This window comes from Parambassis ranga, chromosome 15, assembly GCF_900634625.1.
Source record: "Parambassis ranga chromosome 15, fParRan2.1, whole genome shotgun sequence".
Taxonomy (NCBI): Eukaryota; Metazoa; Chordata; class Actinopteri; family Ambassidae; genus Parambassis; species Parambassis ranga.
Genome location: NC_041035.1, coordinates 21,287,899 through 21,312,244, shown reverse-complemented (window position 1 = coordinate 21,312,244; position 24,346 = coordinate 21,287,899). Strand labels below are relative to the sequence as shown.

Genomic DNA, 24,346 nt, shown 5'->3' with positions numbered 1-24,346 from the left:
GCATGTTGCTGCTGTGTCTCTGGAGCCGCTGAGGCTGCATAGTGTGTAGTGTGCCGTGGTTTCCACCTATTGCATGTTGTTGGTTTGCAGTGCATCATTTGGGCGGAGGGGTCGCTGTCCGTGCTGGGGTTGAGTCTGAGGAGGGCCAACGCTTCTCAAGTCTTTTTATTGTCTATTGATTGATTAAATAAAGTGTAACTTGATTCTTTGTATAAACGTCTTGCCCTAAATTTATTCCTGATCTCTGACTGCTGGACCAGACCGGATTAACAAAGGTGGGGGCAGCTTTCAATTTATTTAGAAAATAAATTCTAAACTTTCAAAAGTTTGGATCTTAGTGCCACTTCAACCTTCCATTTCTCTGTGATGCTGCATGAAACTCACTGTGGAGATAGAGGAGACTTCATTTAACAACAATCCACTGAAACATCTGCTGCAGCTTTTATGGATTATCTATAGTGATTTTTTAAAAAATGGAACATTTCTAAAAAATTAGGATTTTAGTGCCAATTCAACCCTCCACTTCTCTGTGATGCTGCAGGATGGAGAGAGGACGGAGGTCATGAGAGTATTAGAAAACAGCGTGAACACGGCGTGTTAAGTCCTGGTGAAATGTGATGAGTGCAGAAGAAGAATCAGAAGCAGGTGTGTAGTTTGTTCCACTTTTTTCCACAACAGTTAAAAGTGAATGTTCAGCACAGAAACTCATCCACACTGTCATCAGCCAGAAAGAACATTGAGACAGTTTCATGATCACGATGCTTTGGATGTTTCACGTCTTTCAAAATAAAATCAGCAGCAAAGCAAAATGCTTCTTTTGTGTCGTCCATTTTGGATGAACATTCTCAGTGTAGCACCAGACAGAGTACAAAATAACTTCGTTATGGATAAAAATAAATACAGCGTCTGAAATTTACCCAGAGAAAGAAAACACAGGTACAAAGATCCTAAAGGCACTTAAGTGTGACGATGTCCACCCACTGATGCAGTAAAGGCCCTTTGAAATGAAAACATCTGTAACATCTGTCCAGCTGTTTGCTCCTCACGTTTCCAGCTAACATTATGAAGAGCTAGCTTACAGCTAATGTGACTGAAGTGCTTCCAGGTCCAACAGTGTTGATTTCAGCCAACAGCAATGATGACGATGCAAAGCTAACGTTGCTAACAGTTGATTTTAACAGCCAGGAGTTATGCAAAGCAGTTAGCCTGCTAGCTGTACACTAGCTACATGAAGTCAATCTGGTGGGTTTTTGTAAAGTTTATGGACATAAAACAGTGCAACAATAACGTGCAGTTCACCGAGTGGCCACAGGTACAGGGGTGGTTCAGGGACCACAGGATTTCATCTCTGCTTCTTGCAGATGATGTTGTCCTGTTGGCCTCATCGAACCAGGGCCTTCAGTGTGCACTGGGACGGTTTGCAGCCCAGTGTGAAGCGGCTGGGATGAGAATCTGAGGCCATGTTCTCCACCTGCCTCGGGTCGAAGGGTCTTGTTCACGAGTGAGGGAAACATGGAGCGGGAGATTGACGGGCAGATCGGTGCAGCTTCGGCAGTAATGCAGCATGCGGTCGCTGTACCAGTCTGTCGCGGTGAAGAAGGATGTCCAATTTACTGCTCAGTCTACGTTCCTACCCTCACCTATGGTCTTGAGCTCTGGGTAGTGACCCCGGGGGGACCAAGGATGCGGTGCAGAAACTATGTCTCTCGGCTGGCCTGGGAACACCTCAGGATCCCCTTGGAAGAGCTTGAAGAAGTGTCCAGGGAGAGGGAAGTCTGGGTCTCTCTGCTTAGACTGCTGCCCCCCCACAACCCATCCCCGTATAGGTGGTTTGAAGATGGATCGTTAGCATCTTTAGTTCGGGTCACTCTTCATCACTTGACATCAGGTTTGGCCCCTGTGGGACACTGTAGTTTTCTGCAGTGTAAACATCAGCTGGATGTCAGGTTGGTCTCTGCCATGTGTGAACGGTTCTGGATCCAGTGTGGTTCTGGTAAGGCGCTGTGGATCTGAGCGTTTACAGACATTTCCACACAAACACGCTGGAACAAACAAACAAACATGCGCAGCGTCAACAACCTGTTGTGTGCTTCATGTTTCAGGCTACGATGCTTCAGTTTACCTGCAGTCGTCTCCTCCTGTGCTGATCACGTATTTGTCGTCATGGGAGAAGCGGATGTTGGTCACATGAGCCGAGTGGCCGAGGTAGCGCTTGTGTTTGGCCTGAACAAAACAAACGGAATTACTTCCTGCTCTGAGCACACCTGTTGTTGTGTTTGACATCTTAAATGAGACACAAAGACTCACAAACTTCTCTGTGCAAGGGAAGTCGAAGAGTTTGACCAATCCAAAGTCGTCGCCTGTGACAACGTTCAGGCCGGCATGAGACACGCACGCACAGTTCACGTCAGCTCTGTCTGCGCTTCGCGGCCAAATCCCCAAAACTTCATCTCCCAGGATGCTGAGGGGGACACAGAGGTAGCACACTGTGACAGGAAGCAATCACAACGCCTGACCAGGCTCCAGGTCTCTGTGTTACCTGGTCCACGTCGCCCAGGTGATCCTGTCGATGGCGGTCTGATCGGTCACCAGCTTCCCCGAGGGAACCTCAAACACCTGCCGCTTATACGCTCCAGTGGACACCTGAACACACACGAGAAGGACTGGAGAGGTGTCTGTGGAGAAACGTGTGTGTGAGTGTGTGTGTGTGTCTGTGTGTGTGTGTGTCTGCATGGTTGTGTGTGTGTGTCTGCGTGTGTGTCTGCGTGTGTGTGTGTCTGTGGAGAAACGTGTGTGTCTGCGTGTCTGTGTGTGAGTGTGTGTCTGCATGTGTGAGTGTGTCTGCATGGTTGTGTGTTTGTGTGTCTGTGTGTGTATCTGCATGGTTGTGTGTCTGTGTGTGTGTGTGAGTGTGTGTGTCTGCATGGTTGTGTGTTTGTGTGTCTGTGTGTGTGTCTGCGTGTGTCTGTGTGTCTGCATGGTTGTGTGTTTGTGTGTCTGTGTGTGTGTCTGCGTCTGTGTGTGTGTGTGTGTGTGTGCGTGGTTGTGTCTGAGTGTGTCTGCATGGTTGCGTGTTTGTATGTGTGAGTGTGTCTGCATGGTTGTGTGTGTGTGTCTGCGTGTCTGTGTGTGTGTGTGTCTGCATGGTTGTGTGTGTGTGTCTGCATGGTTGTGTGTTTGTGTGTGTGTCTGCGTCTGTGTGTGTGTTTGTGTGTGTGTCTGCATGGTTGTGTGTCTGTGTCTGCGTGTCTGCGTCTGTGTGTGTGTCTGCGTCTGTGTGTGTGTGTCTGCATGGGTGTGTGTGTGTCTGATGGTTGTGTGTCTGTGTGTGTGTATCTGCATGATTGTGTGTGTGTCTGCATGGTTGTGTGTGTGTGTGCCTGCATGGTTGTGTGTGTGTCTGCGTGTGTGTGTGTCTGCATGGTTGTGTGTGTGTGTCTGCATGGTTGTGTGTGTGTGTCTGCATGGTTGTGTGTGTGTCTGCATGGTTGTATGTGTGTGTCTGCATGGTTGTGTGTGTGTGTCTGCATGGTTGTGTGTGTGTCTGTGTGTCTGCATGGTTGTGTGTGTGTCTGCATGGTTGTGTGTGTGTCTGTGTGTCTGCATGGTTGTGTGTGTCATTTGAACCAATGAGACACGCAGCCTACTGAAGGAGGACATTTGATAGGCTACTTCACTTCATTGCCAGTTCGAGCCATGGGCCTATTTTCTTCTTCCGCTTGGTACCAGCGGAGTGATATCAACGTTCATGTCAACAGCGACAGGTAGGTTTGCTTTATTTGACTCTTTCTGTGATTTTACGTCTTTCTCTGGACTCTGCCTGCAGCTGAGCTGCACTCATATATCAGCTCCTTCTCGCTACTAACTTCTGTTGTGAGGTACTTATCAGTAACTTTTACTACAAATTGTAGCTTCTGCTGTCGGCTAAAACTCGCTAGCTCCACATGCTAGCTTCTTCCACTAGATACTACTGCATCGCCTGCAGCTGAAGTGCAGTTACATAGATTTATAGCTCCTCTGTCAGCTACTTCTTCCTAATAACGTCTACTGTCTGGTATCTATCAATGCATTTTACTGTCGGCTAAAAGTCGCTAGCTACTTCCGTTAGCTTCTTCCGCTAGCTACTTCCGTTAGCTTCCTCCGCTAGCTGCTGCTGCTCTGCCATATATGCACATATGCAAAGCACATTAATCAGGAACAGTTCAATCAAAGCAGTCTGTAATATGAGTCTATGAATGGCATTTATTGATGTATGTAATTTAGTTTGCTAGGGATGTTTTTCTGGTGCACATGCTGTGAACTCCTGACTTTGTATGAGCACAAATGTGAGTAAACAGTGTTTAACCTGCTGGCTCACTTAGTGCCACATCAGTGTTCTGACAGTGGGTACCAGTCCAGTGTTACAGATGGAGAAGCATCATTTGACTACCTTGTACCTTTGGTATGGATCTGATGTTTCTCTTTTAATAATATTGTAGATTCATTCAGGTTGAATTAAATTGGTTTAATATCAATATAAACCTCTGTCTCAGAGAGGGCACAGCTGTTTTCATTGGTACTATGGTTACCTATGTAATGATATGAGCCATAATGATCCAAAGGAAGGAAAGGATTCAGCCTGCTGAAGAAGCAAAGGTGTACATTCAGTCTTCAAGTGACAAGTCAGGTTGCATACAAACATTTATTGACAGTAATAAAGGTATGGAGTTGTTATTTTAGTATGATTATATGGTCTATAATTAAAATGCCTCTATAGGAAGAGGAGTGTTTGCAGCCCAGACCATTGAACCAGGGGCTTTTGTACTGGAGTACAGGGGTGAACTCATATCAGTGGAAGAATGCCAGTCAAGACACTACTCAGAGAAAGAGTGTGAGAAGGTGAGTTAGATTAAACATCTATCTGTGTGGTGTTTAAAGGGGTATTTATATTGTAGTGAGTTGCAGTATCTTATATAAACCTTCACATGAGCTAACTATCACTGCTAATCTTTAATCTGACTTCAGGTGACCACAGGCAGGCTCCAGCTGGGGCAGTTGATCTGGGGATGTCCTCCACACATCACACTTCACATGGAGCTTCACACAAAGATGGTGTCAGCACACAGGTGATGCAGATTCTTTCTTTTATGGCTGTGGCTGTGTACTGTCTGGTATCTTTGTTTAGATGGGAAGGTGTTTGTGTTGCTTCTCCTGGTAAAGGTCTCAGACTCACACACTCTGTTTCTATTTTGGCCCTTATGGGGCCCTGGGTGCATCTCGAAGTGATTTTCACATCAGCATCACAACATCACACACTCCTTGTTTTCCATTTTTCTCCCGTATGGATGTAACTAGAAGTTATTTTACATCAATACTGAAAAACCTGACAGTGTCAAACTGTAAATTATAATAAGCATAATTCACCACTTCCCAGTCTGTTGTTGTCTAATGCTGTGTTTATACTGTAGTCCATTGCAATGTCTTATATTTGCTCCGAGACATCGCAGGCTCACACACTGTGTTTCTATTTTGGCCCATGTGGGGTCCTCCTGACCTCTTCATGATTTGGGATGTTCTCAACTTGTGGGGCCTCTCTCACGTCACACACAATTTTGATCTTTCTAGCTTTGTAGGGCCACTTTAACACCAAGAACTTGTACTTTTGATTTTCTTATGGAGCTCTTTTTTACGATAGTCCAAGTATTTTTACTCCTAAATGCATGGTAGTGTCAAATCTCAGATTATCTACTATCTACAGGGTATTTAGTATGTGATCCATGCATCTCTGATACTGTTAAGGGACTTGCTCATAACTCTTGTAAAAGGCATGTTATATGAAAAGTTGCTTCCACACGAGCCATAGACCATGCATTAATTAGCTGTTTGGAGAACAGTTGTCTTATCACTTACCTTTTTCTACGTTCATTTTTAAGGTATATTCTTTTTATTTATATTTAGGTTATGGTTTCCAGGTTTTGCCTTGTGGAGTACTCTGATAGTGAGGATACAGATGAAGGCTGTGGAACAGACCACCCTTTGACTTCACACTGTAATGAAGTTGTTCAAAACAAAAGAATGACAGACATTTTGGTAAGCCTCAGATACATTAAATACATAATATTGACTAGAGAAGAATTTCAAAAACCTATGAATTTCCTTGATGTAAGGAACATCATGAACCACATCTGCACGTGTCTGTGTTTTGCAGAAAGATGCAGTGTCAGATGTTGCTAAATCTGTGTCTGACTCAGATGAGATGTTGATGATTCAATAAAGACAGATTCAGTCTGCACTCAGACAATGAGGCTGTTCAAAGCTTAGAGGACAAAAAGTGTTCTGGTATGTGTTAATGGCCATTTCTCACTTTTCCCAATGTAATATTTTTTCTTACATTAAGAATGAAATGATTACAAATGTCTTGTTTTGCAGATGGATGACATGCCACGCTCCGATGCTCTCTGTGATTCAAGTGATGATGACGATGCTCACCCTTCCACATCAAAGGCCAAAGAGAAGGTAGGCCTGTTCTTCCCCCTTCATTTTATAATGAAAGCGGACCAACAGAACACACATGCTTTTACAATCAATTTGTTCTGTAGTTTGTAAAAAGCATAGGCCTGGTATTTTGTGAATGACACATGTTAGGATCTATATTGACTTTACTGTTCTGATTGATTCCTTTTAGGGTTTTAAGAAATTCTGATATTGCAGCATATAACTGAAATGTAGATAGGTTGTCATTAGGGCTGTGCGATTTGACGATAAATGATCGTGAAGGATTTGAACGTATCGGCGATCTACCAGAACGGACAGATCGTTTTATCGTCCATAGAGCACGTTCTATTAATTGCAGTTCTATGTTCGCACAGACGCATGAGTTTTTTTCCTCGGCCAACTCTCAGTGCGCTTAATGTGAACACGACCAACCAATGACAGCCTCCCTGTTAGGAAGCTACGGCTGAAAACAGAAAGAGAACGGAGGAACTGGTCCCTAAAACAAACTCCACCATTATGTTCGGTGCTGTTTCTGCCGGCAGCAGCGACGCGTCTTTTAAGCCTGTGTGTGTGTGTGTGTGCGCGATGTGTGTCGCAGTGGAAGGGCCGTGTGTATACGAATGTATTATAATGGTAGGAGCGCGTACGCGCCCACCTCTCTGAACATTACCAGCTCGTTATATTCAGGTTTGCTGCTGTTGTGCCGTCAGCAGCTCTTCTACGTGTGTGTGTGTGTGTGTCGCGTGTGTGTGTGTGTGTGTCGTGTGTGTGTGTGTGTGGGAGGGCCATGTGTGTACATCAGATGCAGACAGAGGCAACAGCTAATGACGTCACCAAATCAATAACGCAGGCATTTGATGAAGAGGCTCCATGAGGACTCTAGTAAACGGTGGACAGAGCTGACAGCAGCAGCTCCGTTTGTCCTTAGACATGATTCCCATGAAAGTTTGATCATTTGTTCTAAATCACATTGAACTTTAAGAGTTACTTAAGTCTCCATACTGTATTTATTGTTTAGCCTTAGGAGGCACACTTCAGCCTGTTTAAATGACTGTTGAATAAAACTTTACAGAACTACATTAGTCTTCTTTTAACCTATTTGAAATAAAACTGTATTTTGTTCTGTAATTGTTATTTAAATTTTCATGTTTATTAAAACTAATACTGAGTGCAGGTTATCAGAGTTTTTGTTTGCCTTTAAAATCTACTGACAGTTTTTGAGAAGTGACTACCTTAAGGCTACCTTAAGTCATTTACACGGAAACATGCAAATTAGTGTCAATGTAAAAACAAATCGTGATAAAATCGAGATCGTGATTTTATCATTAAAGAATCGTGATATAAAATTTTTGCCATATCGCCCAGCCCTAATTGTCATACATGACAAGCTGAGTGGAGGCTCAGTTATTAACTCGAGTTTTCTTTGTTCAAAAGTCTCTTGTAGAATCAGACAATACAAGCGAAGGTAGTGAAGAGGAGTATGTTCCACATGGAAAATAAAAAAGGACAAAGTTGATTCTACAAGTCTGATGAGAACAAAGTCCTCCAGTCAGCCTCAGTGTGAGTCTAGGCAGTACCGAAGATCTGAAACAGAACCTGATTCCACACAAAGATTTCCTGTTGTCACAGCAGATGCTGATGAAGATGAAATGGTAGAAGAGCCACGTGTACGTTAATCCAGTTTTGAAACACGTGAGGTTTTTTAACTGGTTGTGAATTATTCATTTGATCTAAATACGAATATAATTATTCATTTGATCTAAAGAAGTGCTACTTATTACACGTTGCATCTTTTATGAATAGAAAGGTCTGAGTAGTATTTGCATGGTTTTATAATGTAATCTTACCAGTTCATGCGGCCCTTATAGCCTGTGTTCACATTGAATTTTTATTTAGCACGCTACAGGAAGCCATAATGGCAAAATGGAGAAAGTTACCATGGACAAAACTGTGTCGACTGTTCTAGACACATTTAAGTATAATATTTGGTTATGGCTTTAATAGAATAGTTTATTCCTTTCTACATAGCAAGTCTAAATACTCATTCCTGTGGCACTCCAAATGTATTTGTAATGACTGTTTTATGCACCCAGATGCCAGTGAGGACCATGAGTTGGAAGCTGAGGACAACATGACATCGCTGCAAGAAGGTTCTGATTATTGTTTTTCAATCATCTTTAAAAGACACACATGCCATATATCAAAACAAATCTTTGATTATTGTGAATTGCTTGCTGTCACATGGGCTGCTTCAGTAAACCTTTGCTGCATGCAGGCCCAGTGTTCCACATGCACAGGGGTCAGAAGATGAGAGCACGGTGTCAGAGGAAGAGAGGTGAGCTTAGAGCAGTGATAAACTACCCACTATTTATTATAATTAATGATATTAAGAGTTCCTTAAACGTTCAGACGGCTCAGGGACATTAAGACGTTTTCTTTTTCTCTTGTGTCCAACTATAGGTAAAGGATGTGTAGTCAAGAAAAGCTGGACACCAAAGCAAAGTGCTGCAGTTGAAAGGCATCTGAAAACATGTATCATGAGGAACCGTGTTTTGTATAAATATAGTTTGGTCCAGACTTGGATGAATGCTTATTAATTGGTGCTTGTTAGAATAGAATAGAGTTTATTTGCCATGTGTATGGTACATTACAGTACAGATACGTTGGAATTGTTGTGCATTTCCTGAGTCAAGCTTACCAAAAATATTAAGAAAAAGGATAAAAAAGGCATACTACAAAGATCAAATGCACTTAAATACCCCAAATATTTACTTATGAAGACATAGTACTGTGTGCCATATGTTATATATGGAGGGAGTGCTAATATAGACAGTATCAGACATCATCATTAGCAGAATGGGTCCTGGGTCAACGCACTGAGGCCTCTGCTGGGCTTTTTTCATTGAGCTCTGAGATGTTGGGAACTTAGGCCGATCAGTCTACTCATTTTACAACAAAGCTTAATTCAGAGGGCTCCTGATCCTTGTCAAGATACACAAACTGAACGTATGTGTGTTTGGACCTTACAAGTACTAAATGTTGGTAACAGGCCCCATAAGTGACAGAAAACGGGTTTGGACAAACAGAGTTTTGAATTCTTTATATATGAAGTGATCTTTTTTTAACAGGAATTTTTTTAGTGTTGCCTGATTTTTTACAGAGCTGTAGAGCCACTGGAAACAGGGGGACCCCACAACTTGGCAGAAAACCTTTGGACCTCTCAAAGGAGGTTTACAAGAATGTGTGTATGAGTGTGTCTGTGTCTGTGTGTGTGTCTGTCTGCATGTCTGTGTGTGTGTGTGCATGTTTGTGTGTCTGTGTCTGTGAGTGTCTGCGTGGTTGCGTGTCTGTCTGTCTGCATGGCTTTGTGTGTGTCTGTGTGTCTGCATGGCTTTGTGTGTGTCCGTGTGTGTGTGTCTGTGTGAGTGTGTCTGCATGGTTGTGTGAGTGTGTGTGTGTGTGAGTGTGTCTGCATGTTTGTGTGTCTGTGAGTGTCTGCGTGGTTGCGTGTCTGTCTGCATGGTTGTGTGTGTGTCTGCATGGTTGTGTGTGTGTCTGCATGGTTGTGTGCTTGTGTGTCTGCGTGTGTGTCTGCATGGTTGTGTGTGTGTGTCTGCGTGTGTGTCTGCATGGTTGTGTGCTTGTGTGTCTGCGTGTGTGTCTGCATGGTTGTGTGTGTGTCTGCATGGTTGTGTGCTTGTGTGTCTGCGTGTGTGTCTGCATGGTTGTGTGCTTGTGTGTCTGCATGGTTGTGTGTGTGTCTGTGTGTGAGTGTGTCTGTGTGTGAGTGTGTCTGTGTGTGAGTGTGTCTGTGTGTGAGTGTGTCTGTGTGTGTGTGTCTGCATGGTTGTGTGTCTGTGTGAGTGTCTGCATGGTTGTGTGTCTGTGTGTGTGAGTGTGTCTGCGTCTGTGTGTGTGTGTGTGTGTGTGTGTCTGCATGGTTGTGTGTGTCTGCATGGTTTTGTGTGTGTGTCCTGCATGGTTGTGTGTCTGTGTGTGTGTGAGTGTGTGTCTGCATGGTTGTGTGTTCGTGTGAGTGTGTGTGAATGTGTCTGCGTGTCTGTGTGTGTCTGCATGGTTTTGTGTGTGTCCTGCATGGTTGTGTGTGAGTGTGTCTGCGTGTCTGTGTGTGTGTCTGCATGGTTTTGCATGGTTTTGTGTGTGTCTGTGAGTGTGTGCGTGTGTCTGCATGGTTGTTTGTGTGTGTGTCTGTGTGTGTCTGTCTGCGTGTGTGTGTCTGCATGGTTGTGTGTGTGTGTCTGTGAGTGTGTGTGTCTACGTGTGTGTGTCTGCATGGCTGTGTGTGCTTGTGTGTGTGAGTGTCTGCATGGCTGTGTGTGTCTGTGTGTGTGTCTGCATAGTTGTTTGTGTGTGTGTCTGTGTCTGCGTGTGTGTCTGTGAGTGTGTGCGTGTGTCTGCATGGTTGTGTGTGTGCGTCTGTGAGTGTGTGCATGTGTCTGCATGGTTGTGTGTGTGTCTGTGTGTGTGCGTGTCTGTGAGTGTGTGTGTGTCTGTGAGTGTGTGTCTGTCTGCATGGTTGTGTGTGTGAGTGTGTGTCTGCATGGTTGTGTCTGTGAGTGTGTGTGTGCGTGTGTCTGCATGGTTGTGTGTGTGTCTGCATAGTTGTTTGTGTGTGTGTCTGTGTCTGCGTGTGTGTCTGTGAGTGTGTGCGTGTGTCTGCATGGTTGTGTGTGTGCGTCTGAGTGTGTGCATGTGTCTGCATGGTTGTGTGTGTGTCTGTGTGTGTGCGTGTCTGTGAGTGTGTGTGTGTCTGTGAGTGTGTCTGTCTGCATGGTTGTGTGTGTGAGTGTGTGTCTGCATGGTTGTGTGTGTGTCTGTGTGTGTCTGCATAGTTGTTTGTGTGTGTGTCTGTGTGTGTGTGTCTGCATGGTTGTGTGTGCGTCTGTGAGTGTGTGCGTGTGTCTGCATGGTTGTGTGTGTCTGTGTGTGTGTGTGTCTGTCTGTCTGCATGGTTGTGTGTGTGTGTCTGCATGGTTGCGTGTCTGTCTGTGTGTGCGTGTGCTTGTGTGTGTCTGCATGGTTGTGTGTCTGAGTGAGTGTCTGCATGGTTGTGTGTGTGTGTGTCTGCGTCTGTGTGTGTGTGTGTCTGCATGGTCGTGTGAGTGTGTGTGTGTGTGTCTGCATGGTTGTGTGTGTGTGTGTCTGTGTCTGCGTGTGTGTCTGTGAGTGTGTGCGTGTGTCTGCATGGTTGTTTGTGTGTGTGTCTGTGTGTGTCTGTCTGCATGGTTGTGTGTGTGCGTCTGTGAGTGTGTGCGTGTGTCTGTGAGTGTGTGTCTGTCTGCATGGTTGTGTGTGTGTGTCTGCATGGTTGTGTCTGTCTGTGTGTGTCTGCATGGTTGTGTGTCTGAGTGAGTGTCTGCATGGTTGTGTGTGTGTGTCTGCGTCTGTGTGTGTGTGTGTGTGTGTCTGCATGGTTGTGTGTGTCTGCATGGTTGTGTGTGTCTGTGTGTGTGTGTGTGTGTGTCTGCATGGTTGTGTGTCTGTGTGTGTACCTGTATGTAGCAGGTGTCAGCAGAGAAGTCCAGCTGCAGGACAAAAGCTGAGACGTCTCTGCAGTAAACCAGCCTGTTCAGACTCGGCCCTCCACTCACATCATACACATCCACTGTGTTCTCCACAGAGCCGACCGCTAACAGCCTGCGGTCCGGACTGAACCTGCACACACACACACACACACAGACACAGTTTGTCACTCAGCCAGTCGAGCATCCATCTTGGCTTCCTGCTTGTTTTTTTTTTTTAAGATCAAATATTTTGTGAACATCTTTCCTACCGGATGTCCTGAACAGCGGCACTGCGGTCTCGTTTCTTTGCCCACATCTTGAGTGTGTTGGCGAGGAGGAGGAGGAACTCGCCGTTCTTCATCCCCACCGCCAGCATCTCCCCGTCTGCACTGTAGCTCACACAGCGGGCGGCGTGGCCGACACACACTTTGTTCAGCAGTTTCTACAAAGACGTTCAGAAAGATAACAGAGCTCACAGAGTTACATTGACTGAAGTTTATGTGTGTGTGTGTCTCTGTATGTCTGTCTGTATGTGAGTGTGTGTGTGTGTCTGTGTGTGTGTGTCTGTGTGTGTCTGTGCATGTGTGTCTCTGTATGTCTGTGTGTCTCTGTGCATGTGTGCCTGTGTGTGTGTGTGTCTCTATACGTGAGTGTGTGTACATGTGTGTGTGTCTGTGTGTGTGTGTCTGTGTGTCTCTGTGCATGTGTGTGTCTGTGTGTGCCTGTTTGTGTCTCTGTGTGTGTGTGTGTCTCTGTATGAGTGTGTGTGTCTGTGTGTCTCTGTGCATGTGTGTGTCTGTGTGTCTCTGTATGTGAGTGTGTGTGTGTCTCTCTGTATGTGAGTGTGTGGGTGTGTGTCTCTGTATGTGTGTGTATGTCTGTGTGTGTCTGTGTGTGTCTCTGTATGTGTGTGTGTGTCTGTGCATGTGTGTGTCTGTGTGTGTCTCTGTGTGTGTGTGTCTCTGTATGTCTGTCTGTTTGTGTGTGTCTCTCTGTGTGGGTGTGTGTCTCTGTATGTGTGTGTGTCTCTATACGTGAGTGTGTGTACATGTGTGTGTCTGTGTCTCTGTGCATGTGTGTCTCTGTGCATGTGTGTGTCAGTGTGCCTGTGTGTGTCTATACGTGACTGTGTGTACATGTGTGTGTCTGTGTGTCTCTGTGCATGTGTGTCTGTGTGTGCCTCTGTGTGTGTGTCTGTGTCTCTGTGCATGTGTGTCTCTGTGCATGTGTGTGCCTCTGTATGTCTGTGTGTGTGTCTGTGTGTGTCTCTGTGCATGTGTGTGTCTCTATACGTGAGTGTGTGTGTGTGTGTGTGTGTGTGTCTCTGTATGTGAGTGTGTGTGTCTCTGTATGTGTGTGTGTGTCTGTGTGTGTCTCTGTGCATGTGTGTGTCTCTGTGCATGTGTGTGTCTCTGTGCATGTGTGTGTCTGTGTGTGCCTGTTTGTGTCTCTGTATTTGAGTGTGTGTGTGTGTCTGTGTGTGTGTCTCTCTGTGTGGGTGTGTGTCTGTGTGTGTCTCTGTATGTGAGTGTGTGTGTCTCTGTATGTGTGTGTGTGTCTGTGTGTGTCTCTGTGCATGTGTGTGTCTCTGTGCATGTGTGTGTCTTTGTGTGCCTGTTTGTGTCTCTGTATGTGAGTGTGTGTGTGTCTCTCTGTGTGTGTCTGTGTGTGTCTCTGTATGTGAGTGTGTGTCTGTATGTGAGTGTGTGTGTGTGTCTCTCTGTGTGGGTGTGTGTCTCTGTATGTGTGTGTGTCTCTGTGCTTGTGTGTGTGTCTCTGTGCATGTGTGTGTGTCTGTGTGCATGTGTGTCTGTGTGTCTCTGTGCATGTGTGTCTGTGTGTGCCTCTGTGCATGTGTGTCTCTGTGCATGTGTGTGCCTGTGTGTGCCTCTGTATGTCTGTGTGTGTCTCTGCGCATGTGTGTGTCTCTATACGTGAGTGTGTGTACATGTGTGTGTCTGTGTGTCTGTATGTGTGTGTCTGTGTGTCTCTGTGTATGTGTCTCTATACGCGAGTGTGTGTACATGTGTGTGTCTGTATGTGTGTCTGTGCATGTGTGTCTGTGTGTCTCTGTGCATGTGTGTGTGTCTGTGTGCATGTGTGTGTCTGTGTGTCTCTGTGCATGTGTCTGTGTGTGTGTCTCTATACGTGAGTGTGTACATGTGTGTCTGTGTGTCTCTGTATCTGTGTGTCTGTGTGCATGTGTGTGTGTCTCTGTGCTTGTGTGTGTGTCTCTGTATGTGTGTGTGTCTGTGTGTCTCTATACGTGAGTGTGTGTACATGTGTGTGTGTGTCTGTGTCTGTGCATGTGTGTGTGTCTGTGTGTCTCTGTGCATGTGTGTGTGTCTGTGTGCATGTGTGTGTGTCTGTGCTTGTGTGTGTGTCTCTGTGTATGTGTGTGTGTCTGTGTGCATGTGTGTCTGTGTGTCTGTGCGTGTCTGTCTCTATACGTGAGTGTGTGTACATGTGTGTGTCTGTGTGTCTCTGTATGTGTGTGTCTGTGTGTGTGTCTCTATACGTGAGTGTGTACATGTGTGTGTCTGTATGTGTGTCTGTGCATGTGTGTCTGTGTGTCTCTGCATGTGTGTGTGTCTGTGTGCATGTGTGTGTCTGTGTGTCTCTGTGCATGTGTCTGTGTGTGTGTCTCTATACGTGAGTGTGTGTACATGTGTGTGTGTCTGTTTGTCTGTGTGTCTCTGTATGTGTGTGTGTCTGTGCGTCTCTGTGCATGTGTGTGTCTGTGTGTCTCTGTATGTGTGTGTGTCTGTGTGTCTCTGTGCATGTGTGTGTCTCTGTGCATGTGTGTGTCTCTGTGTCTCTGTGCATGTGTGTGTCTCTGTGTCTGTGTGTCTCTGTGCATGTGTGTGTCTCTGTGTCTCTGTGCATGTGTGTGTCTCTGTGTCTCTGTGCATGTGTGTGTCTCTGTATGTGTGTGTGTACCTTGTCGGTGAGGTCCCACAGCCTGATAGTGGCGTCGTCACTGGCCGTGACGCACAACTCTTTGGCGGGATGAGCAGTCAGACCCCAGGTTCCTCCCCGAGCGTGGCTGTCCAGCAGCAGGTTGGACGCCGCGTTCTTCTCGCCGACCTCGATGATCTCTCCGTCCTTCGTCCCCACCAGGATCTTACCCTGAGGAAGATGAGGCAGGTCAGACGGAACAAACAGGAGGAGGATGAAGATCAGGCAGCCTCACCTTGCCCCTGCAGACAGATCGCACACACTCCACCTGCTGCCCCGTCTCCAGCTGGAAGGCTCGACATCGCTTCATCTCCTGATCCCAGAGCTTCACCGCTCCGCCTTCCTTCGTCCTGACACACACAGACACACACAGACACACACTTAGGATACCTGCTCTTAGCTTTAATGCTGCCGCTGCGTCACTCACGGCCGCTCTTTGCCCCCGGTGACGATGAGTCCGTCCCTCAGCGTGGTGTACATGGTGAAGACCGGCCCTGTGTGAGCCTTCGCCACCACCCTCAGCAGGTAGTGGTCTCGCCACACGTACACGTCCCCGTTAATGGCTCCTGTGAACGTCAAGTTATTCTGCAAACACAACAAAATCAACATAAACCGACACAATAAAACCAAACACTACCCTGGGGTCTGAGACCATAAAGTCAGAAATCTCTTAGTTTAAAAAATCCTAAAGGCAATAAAAAAATCTTTCTGAGATCATAACTAATAAAGAAAATAAATCGTTAATTTAGGCACGTCAGGAAAAAATACAACATTCATATGAAAACTAAGAATTCTACATGGATGGACAGTTTGTGGACAACCAAAAAAAAACACTCACTCGCTCACTCACTTATCATTCATTCGCTCGCTCACTCACTCACTTATCATTCATTCATTCACTCGCTCGCTCACTCACACTTATCATTCATTCACTCACTCGCTCACACTTATCATTCATTCATTCACTCACTCGCTTACTCACTCACACTTATCATTCATTCATTCACTCGCTCACTCACTTATCATTCATTCATTCACTCACTCGCTCACTCACACTTATCATTCATTCACTCACTCGCTCACTTATCATTCATTAACTCGCTCACTCACACTTATCATTCATTCATTCACTCACTCGCTTACTCACTCACACTTATCATTCATTCATTCACTCGCTCACTCACTTATCATTCATTCATTCACTCACTCGCTTACTCACACTTATCATTCATTCGCTCGCTCACACACATCACTTATTCATTCACTCACTCACACTTGTCACTTATCATTCATTCACTCTATCGCTCACTCACTCACTTATTCACTCAACCGCTCGCTCATTCATTCACTCACTCACACTTATCATTCATTCACTCGCTCACTTATCATTCATTCGCTCGCTCACTCACTTATCATTCATTCACTCACTCACTCACACTTATCACTTATCATTCATTCACTCACTCACTCACTCACTTATCATTCATTCGCTCGCTCACTCACACTTATCATTCATTCACTCACTCATTCACTCACTCACTTATCATTCATTCGCTCGCTCACTGATTCACTCGCTCATTCACTCACTCACACAGCGGTGGACTCACAGCACCAAAGGCCACCGACAGCATCGTCTGCATCCGCCCGTCCTCCACCGTCACCACCACGCCCTTCTTGTACATCAGCGCGCCGCCGGCCAGCGTCCAGAACTTCACGTGTTTGATTCCCACCGACACAAACTGAGAGTCCGAGTCCGGCCGGAACTCCACCACGAAGATCCGGTCTGGGTGTTCCCCTTTACTGCACACCCTGGATCCTGCACGGGAGACGCCGGATGTCAGTGTTTTTTAAAAAAAGACAACAGGACAGGTTCTGTGGGTCGGACTCGGACCTTCCTGCCAGCGCCACACAGTGATGGTGTGTTCAGGGTCCACTCCCACAGACAGCAGCAGCTTCCCCGTGGCGCTGAAGTTGACGTAGCTGACGCCTTTGGTGTGGGAGCAGCGGAGGATGGACAGAGTCTGTTTACTCATCGCATCCCACACGTGGATGGACGGAGTCGTCCCTATGACGACACAACAGCATGTCATGTGATGTCACAGGTTCGTGGTCAAAAAAACAACAACAACAAACAGAACCAAGCGGGACGACAGGAAGCAAACAGGGCGGGGCATCAGTGCAGCCGCAGACACCCTGAGAGCAGCCCGGGCTCTGCACCCAGTCCGCTCTGCTGGACTCTGTCCGGACTGGGTGCAGAGTCCGGGCCTCAGGGTGTTTGCTGTGATGGGAGCGGCGGCGCGAGCTGCGTTTACTTTACCTGGGAGTTCACTGACGTCACCTGAGGGGTTGTGAAAGCGATGGCGACAAATGAGGCCAGCCACAAACACACACACACAAAAACGACAGAAAACCTGCAGTGAGTCAAATGGGCGACAACGTGTCGTCAAGGAGGAAACAGAACAGCAACACTGTACCAGGGTCAGACAGACATGTTGGTCATGTGACTGCTGTGGATTATTACTATTGGAGTGAACTCTTCAGACATTCAGAACAAAATCATTTGCTGAAGGCAATACTCTGCTGTGATTGGCTCGTCTGTTTCAGAGCAGTAATCCGATTGGTTACACTGTCAGTTATTAACTGTCCTCTGTGTTAGGAATAAGTGAAGCGGGCAGGTAAACAGGAAGCAGAGGCAGCAGGACCGAAAAACACACGGCATGCAGAAACAACATCACAGACACACACACACAGAGACAGACACACACACAGACACAGAGACGCAGGGCGTACCGATCTGCCCCGTGGCGATGATGTTTTTGTATTTGGGGTGCTGGTTGACGGTCAGACAGAGGATGTCGTCCGTGTGTTCCAGGTAGAAGCTCTGAGTTCCTGCAGCACAGAGACATGAACGCATCACAGCTACATCACACACACTCACACACATCATGTGTCATCATCCACACGTATTAAATCATTCACAGTCCACCCCTGCGTTCTGAGTGTGTGTGTGTGTTGCCATGGTTACCAGTGCTGAGGCTGTGGACAATGGCGGTAGCAGCGGTGTGGTAGACGATCTCGGCGCCGTCATTGAGGTAGTGCAGGTTGTTACGGCAGTCAAAGCCCCGGAAACCAAAGACGTGGTCCAAAACCAGGTCCTGCAGTGACAGGGAGGAGATCAATAAGAGGACAGAGACAGGGACAATAGGGTGGGTCAATATGAGGACGGACAGAGGCAGAGGGACAAACCTCCACCAGTCTCTTCTTCTTGGACACATTGTTCTTCTGGAGTTTCTCAGGCTGTGGTGCTGCTCGACTCACTGGAGGCCTGGAGGATCAAACAATCAATCACTCAATCAGTGGGGCGTTGAGTCAGAAATATGAAGGACAGTGAGACAATATGGACAGAAAGGCTGAAGAATTCTGGTAAAAATGTTCTGAATACGTGCAATGCATCCTGGGACATGTAGGCAGCAACATCTGATCTGACTACATTTCAGAGGCAGCTCTGTGTTCATTAATCCTGAGATAAAGCGCGCGCGCACACACACACACACACACACACACACACCGCCTCTTTGCCCATATTTGGATTAAAGGGGAGTTTGGAGGAGTCAGCTGCTGATCATGGAGACAGGCAGTCTGTGGTTTAAACACATCATGTGTGTGTGTCTGTGTGTGTGTGTCTGTGTGTGTGTGTCTGTGTCCATACCTCTCCTCAGCTGACAGCTCCCTCTGCTGTTGGTGAGGTTTGGTTCCTCTCATCTCTCGGATGCTCACGGCGTACATCTTAGTGGTGTAATCCACTGCTTTCTCCCGGGCGACGTCGCTGTCGTAGCCTTTAAACACACACACACACAGACACACACACACTTCAGTCATCTCTGAGTTGAACGTGTCATGTCAGCAGTCATGTGACTCTCCCCCACCTCCGTCCTCCTCGATGTCATCGTCTGACTCCTCGCTGTCCACAGGGGGCCGGTTGTCACGGAACAAAGGCCCCTCCCCCTCGCCGCTGACCGCGCCTCCTCGCTCCCTGGTCCAGATCATCAGGGCGGCGTCAGCCCCGCCCACCGTCAGCAGTGTGGCATCGTCTTGGGCCCAGCAGACGTTGGTCACCTGGGCGCTGTGGCCCACGTAGCGCTTGAAGCGAGCGTACTGACCCTGAGGGGACAGCAGACACACACCGACAACGATCAACCTAAATGAAGTGTGTGTCCGTGTGTGTGTTCAGGTTTAACATGGTTGTGTGTGTCGTACTCTGACGGGGTAGCTGAACAGTTTGAGGAAGCCGAAGTCGTCTCCGGTGGCGAGCAGCGCTTGGTCTGTGGTGAGCGACGCAGCGTTGATGTCAGTGATGTCACTGTGCGTCGGCCATATTCCCTCACAGCTGGAACCCAGAACACACGTCCAGCTGGCCCACTCCATCCGCTCCAGCTACACACACAGAGACACAAAATACATACACAGACACAAATACACACACAGAGACACAAATACACACAGACAGAAAATATAAACACCTAAACAAATTAAAGAGGGTAATGTCTAAGCTGGAATCCTTTACACACACAGACACACACACACAGAAAGACAGACAGACACACACACACAGACAGACACACACACATACACACACAGACATACACACATAGACATACACACACACACAGACATACACACACGAACACACACAGACACACACACAGACACACACAGACACAGAGACACACACAGACACACACACATACAGACACACAGACAGACACACGCAGACACACACACATACAGACACACACACACTGACACACACACATACACACACAGACACACACAGACACACACACACACACAGAGACAGACACATACAGACACACACACACAGACACACATAGACATACACACAGACACACACACACATACAGACACACACACAGACACACACACACATACAGACACACACTCTGACCTCAGAGTCCCTGATAGTTTGTCTCCTTCCTCTTGGTGCTTCGAAGAAAAGCTGCTCTTTGGCTCCTGTGTTCACCTGCAGCAGTTTACCTGCAGACACACGGACACCAGCAGATCCACACGATGAAATGATACAAAGGTCAAAAGGTCAATCCCCAGGCGGCGTGCGTTACCTCTGGCGTCCCAGTCGATGTGTGTGATGTAGCTGGACGCTCCTTTACAGATGCCGACTCTCTTGCTGCTCAGCACGTTGTAGATGTCCACAAAGCTGTCATGTGACGCCACAGCCAGGTACTTCCCCGGGTCTGAGAGAAAAGCCACCATGAGGATCTGTGTGTGTGGTGAGTGTGTGTGTGTGTGTGTGTGTGTGGTGAGTGTGTGTGTGTGTGTGTGTGGTGAGTGTGTGTGTGTGTGTGTGTGTGTCTGTGTGTGTACCTGGGCTGAACCGGATGTCAGAGATGGCGTCACGGCGATGGTGGAAGCTCAGCAGATCCTCCAGTGTGTCTGCGTTCACCACCAGCACGCCGCCGTCACTCAGACCGACCGCCAACGCTTTCCCATCAGGAGAGAAGGCACAGCAGCGACCGCCTGCAGCACACACACACACACACACACAGTGTCAGACTGCCATTTATACAACATGTCTGACAACAGAAGGTCGGGTCTGGTCCTCGGTCTGACCTCTCTTCAGCTTGCGGACGGCGACCATGCGGTGATTGGCCGACGTCTCCCACAGTCGCAGCGTTCTGTCATCACTGACGGTGGCGCAGATTGGGAGGAGAGGGTGAGGGGCCAGACCCCAAACCTCCCCCTCCATGTGACCCTACAGACACACACACACACATTCATTAACACTTTCTGCCCTGGGTTTGGCCTCTCAGGCCGCCTCCGTCAGACAGACTGATCCGCCACACCGGGGCCCCACAGGGGACCGTCCTCCTCTCGAAGACCTGCCACCTCCAGACATTCTCTGATGACTCTGAGGTGGTTGGATGTATTACTGGGGTGATGAGGGGAGGTCAGGTCCGTGGTGGCCCACCTACTGCTCACTGTGACAAAGACTAAGGAACTGGTGTTGGATCTGAGGGGGACGAAGGCTCCGCTGACCCCTACCAGCATCACAGGGCTCAGTGTGGAGGTGGTGGAGGAGGACAAATACCTGGGGGTGTACTTGGACCACAAACTGGACTGGTGCAGGAATGTGGACACCTACATTCTTGTTCTTGTATGTTCTGTAGATCGTGCTCTTTACCATGTGAATCTCAGGGTGTTACTTAGATATTTATGATTTTTATACTTTAACTCTATCGTTCACTTCCTGTCTGTAACAAAAAAGAATTTCCCCCTCGTGGATAAATATTTCTGCAGGTTTGAGGCTCCTGAGGGAGGCCGCAGTCTGATCCACTGTGGAGGAACACTGTGGACACCGTTTCCAAGAATTCAGAAAGCCACAATAAAATAAATATTAAATTAAAAAGATCCGAGCACATCAGTCCCAGGTACAGGGATATATCTGTAAATATTATTTCTATAGACGTCAGACTCACAGCACTTCCTGTCCTCTCAGTGTGTTTTGTTTTTGGTCAGATGTCTGAAATAACTTTTATTTTCTGCAATAATCTAAAAGACAACTGATGAATCTGATTGGCTGTTTAAGACTTTGACTTCCTGGTTGGACTACGAAAATACATCACTGCTGCTGTGTGTGTGTGTGTCTCCATATAGAGACAACATGATTTCAAATAAATGATTTTTGCTATAAGCAGAGTCCACTTCACTCCTTACACACTATGAAACATTAATCACTGCACTCACACACACCACACACACCACACACACACACACACACAGACTGCAGAATGTGACAGCATTGATCTGTTCTCTGTGTTTGTGCAGCAGACAGCTCTCCTCACCATGGCAACAGGTGCCTTGCCAGTCAGACATTTAAAGAATCTCTGCATAGTTCCACACACACACACACACACACTGACCTGCACCAGCAGGGTCATGGGTCCGGTCTTGTCGATCTCCAGAACTTCTCCATTTTTGGTTCCCACCAGGATGTGACCGTGACCCAGAGTGATGGCTCGGATGGATGGATTGTCCTCCAGCAGAAGGCCTGTGTACACACACACACACACACAGACACACACACAGACAGACACACACACACAAACACACACAGACACACACAGACACACAGACACAAACACACACACACACACACAGACAAACACACACACACACACACACAGAAACACACACACGCACACACACAGCCATGAGTTGTGTTCCCCTTGTGTCCACATGATGGCAGTGTTGCACTAATAAGCACTCGGGTCATTGGAAACCTAAACAGTTAGTTATGATATACAACATGGAGGCGGAGGTAAATGTCAGAGACCTTTGGATCCCGGGGACAGAGCTGTCCTCTTGATGGCGTAGGTCTTCAGGCAGCGGTCGAACATGTCGTCCCACAGCTCCACCACGCCGTCCTTGCCGCCCGTCACGAAGCCCTGAACACAGAGCGCCGAACATTACTGAGCGTTCTGCAGAGGCACAGAAGGCAGCACTTCAGACATCGTCCCCCCTCCCTCCTCTCCCTCAGAGCTGCAGGCTGTCAGACTCTTCATCGTCTCTGACAGGTTTGTCTTCCTCATCCTCAGCCCGACATCTTCACGCCTGTTTGTCAGGCTGTTTCCACTGAAGCTCTGACAGACACTGTTTTAATGAAAGACGCTGATTAAACCGCATCTAAACCAGAAAAACACGGAAAAACCATCTGGACTTTCGGAGGGTCCTCGAATGCATCATCTGAACTTCTGACCAAACTGGGGCTTCAGGTATCCACACAGTTTTTTTTCTACATATCTGAGGTAAGAATCCTCCAGAAATAAAGAGTTCACTCCAACAACACGCAGCACAAACATAAAGTCCTGTCCTCCTCAGCAGCCAGCAGGACGCCATGATGGAGTCACTGTGAGCAGCAGTCACATGACCCACACTCAGAGCGTCTCTGACCTGCAGAGGGTCTATGAGCAGCTCTGGACCTCTGAATAAAATGAACTCCCCGCTGTGAGCCGGTCCAGACGTCCTCACCTTGTCCAGGGAGAACATGGCGAACACCGGCCCGTCGTGAGCTTTCACAGTTTTCAGCAGCAGTGGCTCCTTCCAGATGTAAACGTCTCCGGTGGTGGCGCCGGAGAACACCAGCCCCTCACTGCGGCCGTAACACACCGACATCATGGTCTCCGGTCGGCCCACGCTCCTGAACGCACCGCGCCTGTAGGTCAGACCGCCCCCTGGAGGACAGAGACATGAGCAGCTTTGATCAGATGTGGACGGAGGTGATGAAAACCCTCCGAAGGTGAAAGGTGGAACTGAAGCCTCCGGGCTGCTTCACCTGCATGCTGCCAGAACCTGATGTGTTTGATTCCCACGGTGACCAGTCTGTCCATCAGCAGGGGATTGCACTTCACCACAAAGATCTTGTCCTTATGGCCCCTGAAGTGGAGACAAGCAGCCGTGAGCTCAGACTCTCTGCAGACACACACAGTGTTCATGTCACAGTACCGAGCTGTGGCCAGCTTCTCTCCTCGCTTCCAGTCCCACACCACCACCGCATGTCCGTCATCCACTCCCACCGAGACCAGACTCTTCCCATCAGCTGAGGGGACACAGAGGAAATACATCATCACTCAGAGACACACACAGACACACACACACACACACAGAAGGTACCTGAGAAGTCCAGTGCACACACTCCCCTCTGATGAAATCCCTTCAACAAAGAGAGACACTTCAGAGTCTGGATGTCCCACACATGGATGGCCGGGTCTCTCCCCACCTACAGACACACACACACACACACACACACACACAGACACACACACAGACAGACACACACAGACAGACACACACATACAGACACACACATACAGACACACACATACAGACACACACAGACACACACACACACACACACACACACATACAGACACACACAGACAGACACACACAGACAGACACACACAGACAGACACACACATACAGACACACACACACACAGACACACACAGACACACACACATACAGACACACACAGACAGACACACACAGACAGACACACACAGACACACACACACATACAGACACACACAGACACACACACACACACAGACACACACAGACACACACACACACACATACAGACACACACACAGACACACAGAGTAGTTTTAAAACTGTACATATTGGTGACGTACATTTCAAAGCACCTGTGTGTGTCTGTGTGTGTGTGTGTGTGTTGAGTGTATGTGTGTGTGTCTGTGTGTGTGTCTTTATGTGTGTGTGTGTGTCTGTGTGTGTATGTGTGAGTATGTGTGTCTGTGTGTGTGTGTCGGTGTGTGTGTCTCTGTCTGTGT

General features: G+C 47.5%; 1 protein-coding gene and 1 long non-coding RNA gene across 3 annotated transcripts in view; one reads left to right on the top strand and one right to left on the bottom strand.

Annotated features, from left to right (window-relative positions):
* Window positions 1-703: 703 nt before the first annotated feature.
* Window positions 704-24,346, bottom strand: part of LOC114446889 (echinoderm microtubule-associated protein-like 6) — a 39,699-nt gene continuing 16,056 nt past the window's right edge. Inside the window, exons 17-43 of the mRNA XM_028422770.1 lie at window positions 23,664-23,769; window positions 23,496-23,589; window positions 23,326-23,426; window positions 23,022-23,224; window positions 22,327-22,438; window positions 21,914-22,041; window positions 20,604-20,745; window positions 20,358-20,510; window positions 20,096-20,227; window positions 19,924-20,012; window positions 19,215-19,391; window positions 18,884-19,118; window positions 18,667-18,793; window positions 18,204-18,282; window positions 17,983-18,112; window positions 17,748-17,846; window positions 16,849-17,022; window positions 16,565-16,773; window positions 15,385-15,542; window positions 15,193-15,307; window positions 14,940-15,128; window positions 12,269-12,441; window positions 11,988-12,150; window positions 2,540-2,643; window positions 2,308-2,461; window positions 2,123-2,223; window positions 704-2,042 (exon numbers count right to left, since the gene is read on the bottom strand). Coding sequence (XP_028278571.1) covers window positions 2,018-2,042; window positions 2,123-2,223; window positions 2,308-2,461; window positions 2,540-2,643; window positions 11,988-12,150; window positions 12,269-12,441; window positions 14,940-15,128; window positions 15,193-15,307; window positions 15,385-15,542; window positions 16,565-16,773; window positions 16,849-17,022; window positions 17,748-17,846; window positions 17,983-18,112; window positions 18,204-18,282; window positions 18,667-18,793; window positions 18,884-19,118; window positions 19,215-19,391; window positions 19,924-20,012; window positions 20,096-20,227; window positions 20,358-20,510; window positions 20,604-20,745; window positions 21,914-22,041; window positions 22,327-22,438; window positions 23,022-23,224; window positions 23,326-23,426; window positions 23,496-23,589; window positions 23,664-23,769 — 3,672 coding nt within the window. The 3' untranslated portion in view covers window positions 704-2,017. The remainder of the gene's footprint in view (window positions 2,043-2,122; window positions 2,224-2,307; window positions 2,462-2,539; window positions 2,644-11,987; window positions 12,151-12,268; window positions 12,442-14,939; window positions 15,129-15,192; window positions 15,308-15,384; window positions 15,543-16,564; window positions 16,774-16,848; window positions 17,023-17,747; window positions 17,847-17,982; window positions 18,113-18,203; window positions 18,283-18,666; window positions 18,794-18,883; window positions 19,119-19,214; window positions 19,392-19,923; window positions 20,013-20,095; window positions 20,228-20,357; window positions 20,511-20,603; window positions 20,746-21,913; window positions 22,042-22,326; window positions 22,439-23,021; window positions 23,225-23,325; window positions 23,427-23,495; window positions 23,590-23,663; window positions 23,770-24,346) is intronic.
* On the top strand, window positions 5,004-8,965 carry LOC114446952 (uncharacterized). Of its 2 annotated transcripts, XR_003671800.1 has the most exons (6): window positions 5,004-5,105; window positions 5,938-6,069; window positions 6,188-6,318; window positions 6,409-6,495; window positions 8,568-8,809; window positions 8,935-8,965. It is a non-coding gene; the product is annotated as an uncharacterized LOC114446952 (long non-coding RNA). The 2 variants fall into 2 exon arrangements; XR_003671801.1 differs by lacking the exons at window positions 8,568-8,809; window positions 8,935-8,965 and adding an exon at window positions 7,909-7,982.